This window comes from Micropterus dolomieu, linkage group LG05 (assembly GCF_021292245.1).
Source record: "Micropterus dolomieu isolate WLL.071019.BEF.003 ecotype Adirondacks linkage group LG05, ASM2129224v1, whole genome shotgun sequence".
NCBI lineage: Eukaryota > Metazoa > Chordata > Actinopteri > Centrarchiformes > Centrarchidae > Micropterus > Micropterus dolomieu.
In genome coordinates, this window is record NC_060154.1 from 1,249,584 (window position 1) to 1,264,859 (window position 15,276).

Here is a 15,276-nt window from a genome sequence, read left to right on the forward strand (position 1 = left end):
GAAGACGCTAGATTATGATTCTGAAAAAAGACTTATCACTCTGCGACACATTTAAACAGCAAACATTACGTCTCTGATCGGCCACGTGTGTCAATCCAGTCCTGCGGATGGGGATTACACATTATTACATATAGGAATATGCACAGAGGCTTTTGGATGCAGTGACAAAAAAAATTGCTCCAAATCATTAATTTGGATAACAGAATTTTGTAAAAACAACATAATATCATCATGAGTGGATTTCACTGAAATTTTGACCATGGACTCTGACGAGCAATTAGTTGAAGGCAGATCTACTGCTTTTATTATTGCCAGTGCAAAAGAATGCAGCGTACAGTGCAGATGCATTTGTAAAAATCTGCACTACACTATCACACTTCCCCAAAATCAAATATAGGCGTGATGTAAACGGATGAAGAGCATTTTCAAGCCTGTGCAAGTTGATTCTGAACAAAAAATAAAAAAATAATTCCGGCATGGTCCTTTAGGTTAATGTCCGGGTGATTTTCCATTGCAAGATGAGACTCATCGTTCACCCCACATCCACAAACACACAAAGTTGCCAGTGGAAACGAAGGCAATGCCCTCCCCCTGAGGGGTGGGGGTGGGGGTGGGGGCAGTGACACTCCACCTGTGCTAATCACCCCGCACACAAAGGCACACATACACACTTGCCTGTACACACACAGTTACACACACTATAACTGTCACTGAGGCTTCCAGGTTTCAATTCTAGTGTAATAAATATTCTAATGAACATCTGTGGGAGGCTCGTCTTCCTTTCTCCCCTACGTCTCTCCTCAACCCTTTATCACCCCCTCCTTCCTTCTGTCGTTTCTCCCACTTTTCCTCCTCATTTAGCAAATCCGTCTCTTCCTCCCGTCTCCACAGCTCTTCAGATTACACGTCAGGTATGTTAAGACAAAGACATGCACACACACTCTGCATACGATGAGACAAAGCCGAGCAGAGAGTCGCTTATATCTGTGCGAAACAAAAAGAGAGGGTTTAAGCGGATGTGATTGGTAACAGGATGAGCTCAATCAGGCAACAGAGGTGAGACACACACAAGACCAAAAACACTGCTGCAACAAAAAGTGCATTTGCACTGTGAAGAAGCTTGCATGAATCCTGATTTTGCAGTTCAAAATGCACCCTTTTGTACATTTTCATCTTAGCTGATTGCATTAGTCACAACGTGGAATGAATGCTTTTTTAAAAATTGTATTGGTACTATTTTTCAGCAATGACAATGACACCTTATATGCATGAACGAATGAATGGATGGCTCCGGAAGCTATAAACGCCAAGGTCCAGTGGCAGTCAAGTGTGTGAATCACCAGCAAAGAGTCAGCGTGTTGCATTTGCATCCCCCGACGCATTGAGGAGCACTGTCCATTCACTCAACTGTGGCTCCGACACAATGCTTTTCAAATGGAGAGAGAGGACGAGAGAAAACGCTGGGGCAAAAAGAGAATCAATTCCTCTCTCTTTCAGCCAGAAGGCGGCTTTAACTTTAGGATGCAGATAATGAAACACTGCACTTCAGGGTGCAAGAACTGACTTGAAAATGTAGCTGTGCATGCAGCTAAAATAATATTTTTCTCCTACCTACTGACACAAACTTCACATGGGGGGAAAATACATCTGAAATATAGTTTAAATCAACGTCATCTAAAGGCTAAAATATGTGATTTAAACAAGCATCTGAATCTACAGGAGTTTGTTTGCATTGTCTCTGCAACATGAAAAAGAGGAGACATAACACTAAACTTTATGGTGGCTGCAGAACATACAGCACATTGCAATAGATAGATGGGGGGGGGAATGGGAATGGGACAGAGCCACGGGGCAAACTGCATTCAACAGCGCCTCCTGGAAACAACACAACGTCCCACATCTGCGCCATGATCCATTCAGCGCACAGAGGGGGGAGAGGAGGGAGAGAGGGGGGGAGTCAAATGACACTGGCACAATTGCCGAGGAACGAATGAATGCACGAATGAATGAAACATATTCACTTCTGGGTGACAGTTGGCTAGAAATGGGCACAAAGACTTATACATGCGTGTCAATGAACGATGTTATGGTTATGAAACGTTCGGGACCTTCTATTCCCGGTTTCGTTCATTATGCCGGTCCCTCTCTGTTCTCTGTGTCCCATCCCCCCCCCACCTCTCTTTCCCCGTTGTCGGCACCGGGTAGAACTGATTTTCGGGATGATCCGGATGGAACCGTTTCATTTAGACTTTTATTTTGGAGTAAGAACAGATAAAATGCATGCAGCTGCAGAAACTAGCCGCTGATTTCAAGGAGAAGATTCGGCTACAACGACCTGCGTTTTTTTTTTTTTTGGGGGGGGGGGGGGGATTTTTGTGCCAAATTACTTGGGCTGCAATGTCTGCCATCTTTGCCATTCATTTATCATTTCAGATTGAATACAGACTTCGAGATTTCGGCTGCCTGTATGTACAGACTACATGGGACTATATGTCTCCATAGTGAGTGCAGGTTTGGAGAGCTGCAGATAACGTTACAAGTACAAAACCAAAAAGGAGCATTTCTGCTTTAACGAGTGCATCGGGGAGCAAGAAACAACGACAGTAATGCGTTTAACAGCGCTGTCATTGGTGTTGCAAACTGAAATGCAAATTTCGTCAGCTTCCCTTAAAACACACACACAAAAAAGGAGTTTGCAAGGCGAAAAAAAACTGACAACAATGATGCACGGCCAAAACGGAAAATGTCACCATAAATGAGCAGACACACGCGAACTCCCTTTTAGAAAGAAGACCCAAAGATATGGAGTAAAAGTAAAAACTTTCTACCAATTTGTACAGACACCAAACCGAACACCTCCGTCTGCAGGTAGCTCCAGCCTTCAACTCTCGTGTCCGATATTTAGCTCCTGCTGCCCGGCCACAGGCCTCCTTACCTGGCGGCTGGTCCATCTCCAGATAAAATATCAGCTCTGTGGAGTAGGGCATCATCACGTCCCTCCAGTCTCCTTCCTCGCCGGCTTTTTCCGATGTCCAAACTGTATTGTACATTGCTTTCGTTCGGCTTAACCTGACAATCGCTCTCCCAAAAAAAGGAAGGAGGAAAAAAAAAAAAACGCTTATAAAATTAAAACGGATGAAAACGACAAAAAAAACAAAACAAAACAAACAAAAAAAAAAACAACTCAGGTTTTAAAACACTTGATTTGATAAACTATCTATCTAGGGAAGTCTTTTATCTGAATTCCTGCTTCAGACTGGAATAAATAGACGGACTGCGTACAGCAAGCACCGGGCTGCTCCCTCCGACATAATAATAGTGTTAATAACTTGGGGCTCTTCATTAAGGCCCTCTATGTGCACACACACACACACACACACACATATATATAAATATAAATATATATATATATATGTATGTAAATGCGTCCAGTAAAGGGTGAGAAAGTAGATGCCAGCTCTACATTTCAGTCCACTCTCCTTCTCCTCCGCAGGTGCCGCCGGCCCGCTCGCTTCATTTTAAGAAGAGCACTGAGAAGAGGAGGCGGCTGGCAGAGGCTGACAGCGGCTGGGACAAACCACTCCGCCGCGGCTTACAGGGGGGGAGAGGGGGAAACACGCACACGTCTCCAACTGTGACACACCAAAACTAAAAGCAAATACATCCTTGCCGCAATGGAGGATATCGTAAGGGGGTTTAAAGAGTACTGTTATGTAAGTGAGGAGGACATTTTTCCACCGTTTCACTCTGTCTGGATTTTTATTTTTGTGCTACGTCACCCCTCGGACACCCCTCTTCTGTCCCCGGCGCTCCGTTGACCCAGCCTCAGTGCGCAAGCTCAGAAGCTGAATTTCAAAGGGAAATTACTTCAGCCTCTGAAGAGCAAGCTGCAAATTCTGTGGTTTTCCAGTAATATCTTCACCCTCCCACCGACTGGCTGCATGTCACTACAAACTTGGGATATGACATAACAAGCTACATGAATAATGAGCTGCCAAACACTGTTAAAAAGACCATTTATTATTATTATTATTATTACAATCACAGCAGATTTGCATTTGTGAATGTGCTTTTCATATGCTACAGGTATGGAAATCTGCTTGAAACAGGGAAACTTGCTTGAGTTATGTAATCCATCCACAGTGAACTTCCTTCTGTCAACTAACGCCATGAAATGAGCTATTCAACAATAAACCGATCACACTAAAAAATACTGTTTATGTGTCAAAAGGCCTGATAAATCTTCTTCCTCTGTGCCTTAGCGCTCCAATGTTGTCCAATATCTATTAAAAACACATCAGTTAGCCTCACTGTTGCTCTGGGGGACATGTTCATTCATTACTGTTAGCACACACACTGTAGTTTATTTTGACTCTATCACATACACCATTCCTGCTGCCACAAACAATCATTAGTGCACCAAATGTGGATTAATCTGCTGCTGAAATAGTCACCAGCAAATGCACTATTTCATAATTTGAAATCGCAGGGGGCTTTTAAAAATGGAAACTCTGAGTTTGTGAGCCATTCAGTAAGAACCAGGCTTCATACTTAACAGTTATCAGCTTTCAGGTGACATAATAGGGAAGCTGGAAAGTATTCAGTGACAGATTACCACATTATTGTTAGTTTTGGTATTTTCATGGGATTTGCTGAAAATATGAAATATGAAAATATGCGAATCTCCTGTTTGTTTTCAAAGTGATCATTGCATGGTAATACAGTGGAGACTTCCCAAATTATTCTCATTCAGTTGCATTAGCATGCAAAGTGACAACAGCGGTGGAATACACATAACAAGCGGGTTTCAAGTCTGTGTTTCAAGGTAATTTCCATACCATAGTGAAATGAAAGAAAGGCAAGAAAAACACATTCAAAAACCCAAATCACCACAGTTTGGAAAATGTAATGAGACAGCGACTCGATGTACGTTAAGTTTAGGCACCCACTGCTGCTGTAGTGTGACACTGAACCCATACTTGCTCCAGAGGTGCTGCTCTGTAGCTAATCTTATACTATGACACATTTGATTAATTGTCACATGATAATTATACAGGCTTACTTCACGAAACCCGGCCCCAAACAACAGAGGAAAACGTACTCTCTTTGATCATAATGTCCTTTTCCGCTGCAGTGGTGTGTTTGGAGCCATAGTTTGTTTCTTCGGTGGGCTTGTTTAACCCCAGTGGAGGAAAAGGTCCCATTTACAAAGTGAACCGAGCCGCCTTCAGTGAGGTAAGTACAGTTACAGCAAATGATATAGGAGCTTAAACAGGAGCTTAGAGATGCTAGAGAGGCGCAAACATGTATTTAGGAAGCCTATAATACAGGGATTACTGCACACACATATCAAAACACACCTGCTAAAATGGATTCTATGGATTTACAGGATTGTAGGTTTAGATCTGTTTCAGGACTTATACTGTATTTAGGGCTCCTCATTTTCAGATTTTTCTGTAAAGCTGCTGTAATCAATATTTCTATATTTACAATGGTTTCAAATGACGATGTGTTATGGTAAAGGGATCCCTCGTTGTGACGGACACAGAGAATTATTACCGGACTCTGCAGAGCTTTATAGTGTCTTTCAGCACACTGTTAAGGACCAGCAACTTTACTGTTGTGCTTATTTTTGTGTGTTTGTCTGATAGAGAGAAATTAGAGACTAGCCGGTGAAGAAAGTGGAACATCTAGCAGCTAAAGACACAGACATTTTTCTCAGGAGTTGGTAAAGACACAAACGGAGCTAAAAAGGCCAGCGAATTTTGCACTTGTAATTAATCAGGTGGACGAAAACACGATTCCAAATGAATGCTAATGATGCAAATCGTCTGTTGGATTCGTAATTACGCAACTGTCTGCTAACAAGTTTGAAAAGTGACAAAATGTTAGTGCTGTTTACCGTTTGTTTTTGCCGCCCCAAATGGCAAAACAATCTGCAACATTTGGGAATTTCTAAGTATTTATTCTGAATATGATAAAGCATTAAATCAGTTCACAATAGCCAGTTCTAGCAACTGAGATCTGACCTGGGATCTGAGACAGAATAGGCCGATTGCATTTTAGACTCATTATCCTAGGATTTTTTGGAGTTTTGGGTTTTTGAAGAGTTCAAACCTTTATTTTCTATCTGCAGAAGAATCTTCTGGGGTGCTCTGAGCGTGCAAACATAAAATTGGGATGACAGTCTATTTAAGTTGATTAACTGTTAAAACTGGCAAACAAATGAATCCCTCTCTCTGCTTCTATTCCTGTGTGCCAAGAACAGAAAGTAGGGGAAAAAAGGACAATGGCCTCATCATAATCAGCGCCCCCCAAAGCAGACGGTGTAGACGCAGACTGGCCCAGACCGCCAGTGATCCACATGGTAATCTCCTGTTAACAGCCTAACATCAATACGGTATCTTCAGTAGAGCTGCAAAAATTTGTCGATTTATCGTTTAGTCGATCGAAAGTAAATGAATCGACAACTATTTTGATAATTGATTAATTATTGTCATTTTCTTAAAGCAAAAATGTAAAACATTGCTGGTTTAATCTTAATAAATGTGAGGACTTGCTGCTTTTCTTTTGATTTTGATTCATTTATGATAGTAAATGAAATGTCTTTGGGTTTTGGACTGTTGGTTGGACAAAAGAAGTGATCTGAAGACGTCACTTTGGAAAATTGTGAGATCAATCTTTTTTCTTTTTTTTACATTTTCTTGATATTTTATAGACTCAACGACTAGTCGATTAATCGTGAAAATATTCGGCAGAGTACTCGATAATGAAAATAATTGTTAGTTGCAGCCCTAATCTTCAGATGGGGGCTGCTGCCACCAGTAATTACAGCTGCTCTGTCTATCTGTCTGTCCGCCTGGTGTCCTACTTCAGGGAGCAACAATAAATGAAAATTCTGCTCCCCAATCTGCCGTCCACCCATTCTGTCCTCCCTCTACATCCACCCACCCACACATCTATCCATCCATCCGTTCATCCATCCTTTGAAAAAAAAGAAGAGGGGAATGTCAGTGAATTAATACTATTTAATGCAGCGGACACACACACACACACACACACACATCATGACTGTGTGTGTGTTGTGGGTTGTTGTTACACAGATGGCTCGTGGCGGACACACAGCCCAAAGCTCCTCTCTGTCAAGTGTGTCAAACAGGTTTAATTGCTGATGCCGCTATGTGTGTGTGTGGCCGGGCAGATGGATCCCTAACAATGACACAGGAACTGACTCTACCCCTTGTCATACAAAAGAAAAAGAGAGAGGAAGAAGACGGGGCAGACGGAGGGAGGAGGACGATGGGAACAGTATTAACCTGCGCTGTCCACGGCCATCAGCACACTGCTCCCCATTTAACCTCCCCAACAATAGAGCAGAGTGGCATCAAGTGGCCTATTTGCATAGCGTATGCATAATCACTTATGAAGCATAGTCACATATCAATCAACCCCTCCCATAACAGCAAATAAAACTCTAAACTATGTTGCCATCCACATGTATTTTGGAAACGGCAGAAATAAACTGAAATGTTGCCAAAATGTCGAACAAAACTTTTTCCAGCCTGGCTGAGGCTGAGGTGTTGGCAAAGTGATAAAAGCAAAGGTGCAATAATACTGTAGCTGGCAGAAAAAATGGAATAAATGTTGATGTGTTGGAACCTGCGTTAGCTTTCACTTTTGCAGCATTTTCACAAAGCTGTCACCGGTACGTTTCTTTATTCTGCCAAATAGACCAACAAATTAAAACTATAAAACGGCACGTGTGCCAGACAATACCACAAGTTCATACATTAAAATAAAATTAAATGCCATGTTAGGAGGGACTCAGAAGTAGAATGCAGTGATGGACCAGAGTTACAGAAGAGTTACTGGCTTAATTTATTCATGAAATGTTGAAAATATCAAAAAAAACAAAAAAACAATCATGATTGAAAGAAACAAACACTCATTGGTTTTAAATATCGGAGCAGAAGATAGTTAGCCTAGCTTGACTGGATGCAGAGGAAATTAATCTTACCTCATGATAATTGGTCATTATGTAATGATTCATTAATATGTCTCAATTTATGTCAGGTCATTCCTCATTCGTTCCTCACTTGTTCCTTAGTAACTACTCACAATTATGTGTACTGTAGTGTAAATTGTTACCGAATCTGCGTGTGTGCATGAGAGAGAGAATCCAAGGTGAGCTCCTGGGGATTAGGTGTTGAGTTTGCATTTTCTGTCACTATAGAGACCAAAACATCCAGTGAGGCACTAACAATGTCTCTTTTAAGGGGCTTTAAGCACAGACAAATGCGCTGACAGGAAGTTCATATCATATGCCACCTACTGAGTTTAATGCAGCTGGGAAGTGCAAATCATGAGCACGTGATTTTTGACAGCATGTCAAAGCTGAAGTAATGTGATTTTTCTATAAAAATGTCCCATTAAATAATATTTTTTCCAGATAAATATCCTGCATCTGCTCGTCAGCACTTCATTTTGACTGAATGAAGAGATCTTGTGAATCCAGCCAAACATATCCGATGTCTTTGGAAATCTTTCCCAGAATTTAAAATAAAGTTGGCTGAGGCTGAACAATGTTTGGCCATGAAGCATGTATATTCATAGACCCACATCAGATCCTATCAGGGTTTTGTCTGTCACGCTTCAGTCTAGCAGATTATATTAAAATTGTACAAAAACAGACAGAGTTTCAGATAAAACTGATCTAAATATGTCCCTGGACTTAGTCTGAGTCCAAAAACTTCTGCTTTTGCTCCTTAGGAACAAGCAGTTCAGTAAACTAGATGTAATCTGTGAGTTTCTGCGTGTGTGTGTGTGTGGAGAGGCTGGTCGCTGTTTTAAGTTGTGCTTTATGTGTGAAGAACATTTAAGGTCACACACCACCTGTGCCCAAAGCAATGGCTTCCAAAACCCACATCAGAACACAGTGTTATTTTCTACAACCACAGCACATACTCCTTTAACTCAAACGCTCTTTTATTGGCAGCTATTGTACTTTGTGGAATGAGATAGAAAGCTAGACGGCACGAGGAGGGGGACTCACGCTGACACGGCTGAACGGAGCTACCGTGACCCTCCAACACCTGTGAACCACCAGCTTATCTGCATTATTTGCGAGAGAGAGAGAGAGAGAGAGAGAGAGAGAGAGAGAGAGAGAGCAATACACAAACTAATTGATCTTAACTCTTAACTCTCCAAAAATTAAGGATTTCTTACACTGAAACGAAGACCATACTGTACGGCCAAAAGTATATGGACACTTAGTTTTAGTGAAGGGAAATGTTAATACTAGAGTATAACATGATATTTTAGACAACGGTGTTCTTCCAGCTCCACAAAGAAATGGTTTTCCCAGTTTGGTGTGGAAGAATTTGACTGGCCTGCACAGAGTCCTGATCTCAACCCCATCCAACACCTTTGGGATTTACTGCAACGCCGACCGATCACCAACATCAGTGTTGTACCATGTCAGCATGGGTATTAGTGTGACATCAGCTTTAGCGCACTGGATCAAATATCAGAAATAAAAAGCAATCCGATAAACATTTAACAAATATACCGTGAAACATCATGTTAATACTTGTGAAGCCACACTTGTGTACAAGAGAGAAGTTATACGAATGCATGCGATACGAAGAGTAGCAACTCCAAATATAGGTTTTTAAGAAATATCTCTCTCTCTCTCTGTCTCTGTGTACCAGTTATCTACATCCATGTGTGTAATGCGTTGCAAGTACACACAATGCCGAGTGGGAATGGAAGGGTGTAGCCGATGCATTGCATTTTTACCTGTATTAGTTTTGTTCATCCAGCTCGGGTCAGACGCTTAAAGTCAGGATACTGCTGCGTCTGCTGCTTCTAAATTGACCAGTATTTAATTAATGTCTTTATTTGAAGTCCTCCAAGTGCAAAACAACATCACTTTAGTGTTGCTTAAAGCAAAATACATTTGAAAGGCTTATTAAACACTTGGTAGACATCATTTTCAAACCAAGTCTTTGAGAGTCATCAGTTGTATTTTACTTGTGAATTTCTATTTGAGTTTTTCTTCCACTGCTCGTGTCACCATGGGCATATGTGCAGTGTACAGTCTTGTGCTTTATACGTTTAATTGGTCCCCTGAGTGAGCGTGTGTCTGTGTGACTTTGTGTGTGTGCTGTAATAAAGCAGTGATTCAGAAAGACACACAATGGTGTTGTATATCTCCCTGACACGTTCCCCGGCGTCAGGGAGTCACTACTGTACAATCTATCAGCCACTGAGCACGAGGTTAAACCTTCTTTTGTCTTTTACAGGAAAAACCTACAGATTGAGCATTTGCTGTCATGGGAGACACAGAAGCAGTAGACTGAGGGAAGGATGGGCGGAAGGAGGGGGGAGGAGAGATCCTAATCTGCAGTGCTAGACTGAAGTAAATGGTGCGCAGGAGACACAGAAACAGGAAGGCAAAGGTAAAGAAGGGAGACTTCCATTGTCCTAAAGAGCCCATGAATATATGAGTGTGTGTGTGTGTGGGGGGGGTGTTTGACTGTACAGTGATGATGAGGCTGCGGTGTGCTCACTGCCCGCTCTATTTCTGTGCTTATTATCCATGGCCCTCAGCGCTTTTCATATTTTGTCTGCTGCTGTAATAACTAGAGTGGAAAGTACAATTTAACTGTAGACACGAAAAGGCTGCTAAACATAGACATTGGTGGAGTGGGGTCTGGGAGAGCAGCACACACACAGACACACACAAAGAACAGTTGCGTAATATGGCGCGGCACTTTTGTATATATTATGCATAAGTGTTTTTGGAGGGTTGCAGGGACGTACACAGTGTGCCATCTGCCCGCATCACTGCTACAACTATCGTTAAAAAGCACAATGTGACGGGGCAGCCACTTCTTCGTTCTCAACATAAGTTTCTTTGTTGCCGTGTATATGCAACATTCATACTGACTCAATTTTAGGGCAATGTGTAGAAAATGATGCACAAAATATGTACAACTTCATCAGCCATGCTGGGCTGCAATAATAAACTCAACAAAAGTGTTTACAACAAGCAGATGTGTAAGATAAAGTCTGGCAAATGTTTTCTGTCTTAAAAGGGACATTTTATATTTAGACAAATATTAGAGCATAAAACACTTTCCTACCAAATATGGTAAGACAATTGCAGCCTGCTCGCTCAATAAGGGACCAATTTAAAAAAAATGTTGTTTCAATTAGTCATATAGACTCAAAAACATGGGAATATAGGGTTCAGGTTGAAGAACACAAAGCTACCCTTTAACTTGTTTTTATGAAAGAAATTGATTTCAGGAACATTAATGCAGTTCCCAGGTGAAAAAAAAGATTCACAGCTAAATTACACATCCAGAACAAAGAAGTTCAGAAGACCCCTGCTAAGTACATTTCTTCTGAGTGAATGAACATCTCCGGGGGTAAGACCAAGCTTAACCATCATGGACTAGACACTACGCTGTAGTTCACATCACAGAGGCTGGTTTGATCACGCCGTTTGATGCACCGCTGCCTCCGGTGGATCCTGCACATTGGATTTACATTGGCTGCTTTGGTCTTAGTGAGCTGTGTGCTGGTCGCGAGTCATGTGCCCTCCAACTCAAGCACACAGATTAGCTTCGCTGTCTCAAACTTTCCAGCTCAACTAATTCAATGAGGAGCTCTCCTGATCTATCGTCTATCCAACGAACCGGTGGGTTCATTACTATTCAGAGTGGATTCCCTTCCTTTCCAGGCATTGACTATTTCCTGACTCACACAATCTAACTAGTCAAAAAATGCTCAACCTGTGCAACCTCAGGCTGTCTCACACTGCAGGCGAAGGCTCAAAGTAACTAAAAGGATTTACATTAATTATTGAAAACACCCTGCTGAGAAGCTTGTCTGCGTCTACTGTTGTGGTCTATCATAAAGCAGCCGATTTAGGTGTTACTATACATGGATATATAACCATAAGTACAGTTTTAATAAATAAATAAATAAATAAGGCCTGACATCAGATCAGGAACCCCACAGGACCTGCTAATAAATGGAGCTATTGGGATTTGGATGTGAAAACTAAGGAATTCACATGCTTTAGCTCTATTATGTGTGATTATTTGCTCAGCTTGAATACTCACACAGAAAATAATTACAGGATCAGGAGTATAAGTAATAGGATCAGGTGAAGGCAACATGGAAATTACAAAAAAACATTTTAGCATGAGGTCATGACATGTGATTAACTTATTTTCAGAAAATTCAAGTTAAAATGTACCCTGGGTCTTTGGATGGAAGCTCTGGAATAGCCACATGGGAAATAATTATATAAAGTAACAGGATTGGGTGAAGGCAAGATTGAAAATACCAAATTTAACTTGACAGGGAGAAATAAACCAAGCGACAGAGGAAGAAAATTTCCCTCTCGTGTCAGCCTTGTGTGCATTTTTTGGTGGTAGAAGGACTAAAAATATGATTTTTACTGTTGCACTGAAATGGGTTTTTGCTGTTGCAGTCAAAAATAGGGATAATGCCTTGCCTCTCAAACTGCTCTCTTTCTATTTTTGGGAGCAGTGGACAGTCAGAGAGCCCAACAGGGATACAGCTTTAGAGCTGGGCAGGAGATAGATGACACACACTAATACACTCTAACTGAACCAAACCCAAATCTCTTCACCCCTCCTCCTCCTCCTCGTCTCTCTTTTTCAGATTGCAATATCATGCTGGCACACAAGGCTGAAATGCTTCACGAGCACCTGCGTTTTTTTCCCCCCATTCAATTTATGTCGGTCTGTTCATCTGTCCATCTCGCTCTTTGTTCCGCTTGCTTTGAGATGAGCATGCCAGACAGGCAGGCAGGCAGGCAGACAGAAAACTGAAACAATCCACCTCTCTCTCTCCCTTTCTAGGCAGGCAGACGGAGCCAAGCAGACAAGAGCTGACTCGGTAACGGGTGATGTCATCCTGCAATGTGAGCGTCCCTCTGGTCCTGATCCCATGATGCAACACTCTGGTGACACTGTGAAACAGGTTGCTGCTGCTGCTGCAGGCTGCATCCAAAACTGCTGAGCCGCCTCTCTTTCTTTCTTGTTCCTGTCTTCTGTTGTTCAGATGCCTCCACTGTTTTTGTCTTTGCATCTCCTCTCCATTTCTCTGCCCTCAATAAAGTATTTTGTTATTACTCCCTCTCTCTAAGTCGTTCTATCTTTTTCATTTCTCTGCCCTACATTTCCATTGTTTCACTTGATCAGATCCCCCCCAAGCACCATCCTTCGTTCCTCCTCCTCCTCCTCTCCCCCTTTTCTCTTTTCTATATTTGCTCTCTACCCACACAGACCTCCCCCCATCCCTCTCCCACTCCTCTCCTCGCTCTCCACTGGTTGTCAAGGCAGCAGGGCACCATGGCTCAGCATTATTCATGCAATAGCAGTCGCTCAGACAGGCCGACAGTCAGACAGACAGGCAGTCAGATGGGCAGAGAGCCAAGTAGGCAGGCAAGAAGGCCGTCAGCTGGTCGACCAGAGTCAGGAAGACCTTATTTGGAAAAAAATGGAACCCTTTCCTCTCTCTATCTTAAAGGATAATTCCAGTTTATTACAACTTGGATCTTGATTTCATAGTTTTGGTCGCCATTTCTTCAACACAGCTGTACTCACAAAGTTGCCATAATCGCTAAGATCGGGTAACATTCTGACGTAATGAAAAAAGATATCTGACGTAGTAAAGACTGATGGCTACAAAAATATGACCCATGCTGTAAAAAACTGAAATCATATTCCTCAAATTTAAAGAACCATTTTATGCTTTTGAAGAAGTGACATACAGTAACACACAACACTGAAGAAATGACACTTTGCTACAATGTAAAGTCGTGTACAGCTGAGTGTACAGCTTGTATAACTTGCTTGCTGTCCCCTCAAAATAACACATCACACAGCCCTTAATGTTTAAACCACTGGCAAGAAAAGTGAGTACAGCCCTAAGTGAATCCAAATTGGGCCCAATTAGCAATTTTCCCTCCCCGGTGTCATGTGACTTGTCAGTGCTATAAGGTCTCAGGTGTGAATGAGGAGCAGGTCAGTTAAATTTGGTGTTCTCACGCTCCCTTACTCTGGTCAGTGGAAGTTCAACGTGGCACCTCAAGGCAAAGAACTCTCTGAGGATCTGAAAAACAGAACGGTTGCTCTACTTAAAGACGGCCTAGGCTATGGAAGATTGCCAAGACCCTGAAACTGAGCTGTAGCACGGTGGTCAAGACCATACAGCGGTTCAGCAGGACAGGTTTCGCTCAGAACAGGCCTCGCCATGGTCGACCAAAGAAGTTGAGTGCACGTGCTCAGCGTCATATCCAGAGGTTGTCTTAGGGAAATAGACGTACGAGTGCTGCCATCAAATTGGTCTGCATGGCTGTCGTCCTAAAAGGAAGTCTCTTCTTAAGATGATGCAGAAGAAAGCCCACAAACAGTTTGCTGAAGACAAGCAGACTGAGGACATGGATTACTGGAAGCATGTCCTGTGGTCTGATGAGACCAAGATAAACTTATTTGGTTCAGATGGTGTCAAGCGTGTGTGGTGGCAAACAGGTGAGGAGTACAAAGACAAGTGTGTCTTGCCTACAGTCCAGCACGGTGGTGGGAGTGTCATGATCTGGGGCTGCATGAGCGCTGCCGGCACTGGGGAGCTCCAGTTCACTGAGGGAACCATGAATGCCAACATGAACTGTGACATACTGAAGCAGAGCAGGATCCCCTCCCTTCAGAAACTGGGCCGCAGGGCAGTATTCCAACATGATAACGACCCCAAACACACCTCCAAGACGACCGCTGCCTCGCTAAAGAAGCTGAGGGTAAAGGTGACGGACTGACCGAGCATGTCTCCAGACCTAAACCCTGTTGAGCATCTGTGGGGTGTCCTCAACCGGAAGGTGGAGGAGCTGAAGGTCTCTAACATCCACCAGCTCCGTGATGTCGTCATGGAGGAGTGGAAGAGGACTCTGGTGGCAACCTGTGAAGCTCTGGTGAGCTCCATGCCCAAGAGGGTTAAGGCAGAGCTGGAAAATAATGGTGGCCACACAAAATATTGACACTTTGGGCTCAATTTGGACATTTTCACTTGTGCTGTGCTCACTTTAGTTGCCAGCGGTTTAGACATTAACGGCTGTGTGATGTGTTATTTTGAGGGGACAGCAAATTTACACTGTTATACAAGCTGCACGCTCACTCCTTTACATTGGAGCAAAGTGTCATTTCTTCAGTGTTGTCACATGAAAAGATGTAATCAAAA

At 42.6% G+C, this 15,276-nt stretch overlaps 1 protein-coding gene across 6 annotated transcripts in view; it reads right to left on the minus strand.

Annotated features, from left to right (window-relative positions):
• LOC123970982 (phosphatidylinositol 3-kinase regulatory subunit gamma) overlaps positions 1 to 15,276 on the minus strand; it is a 229,606-nt gene that overhangs the window by 12,452 nt on the left and 201,878 nt on the right. The window contains exon 1 of one of the 6 annotated variants that reach the window (XM_046049446.1): positions 2,936 to 3,482. The exons of the other annotated variants lie outside the window; for them this stretch is intronic. Within the exon in view, the coding sequence (XP_045905402.1) occupies positions 2,936 to 3,050 (115 nt within the window). The 5' untranslated portion in view covers positions 3,051 to 3,482. Of the gene's footprint in view, positions 1 to 2,935; positions 3,483 to 15,276 lie in introns of those variants that run through there. 6 annotated transcript variants of the gene reach the window in all.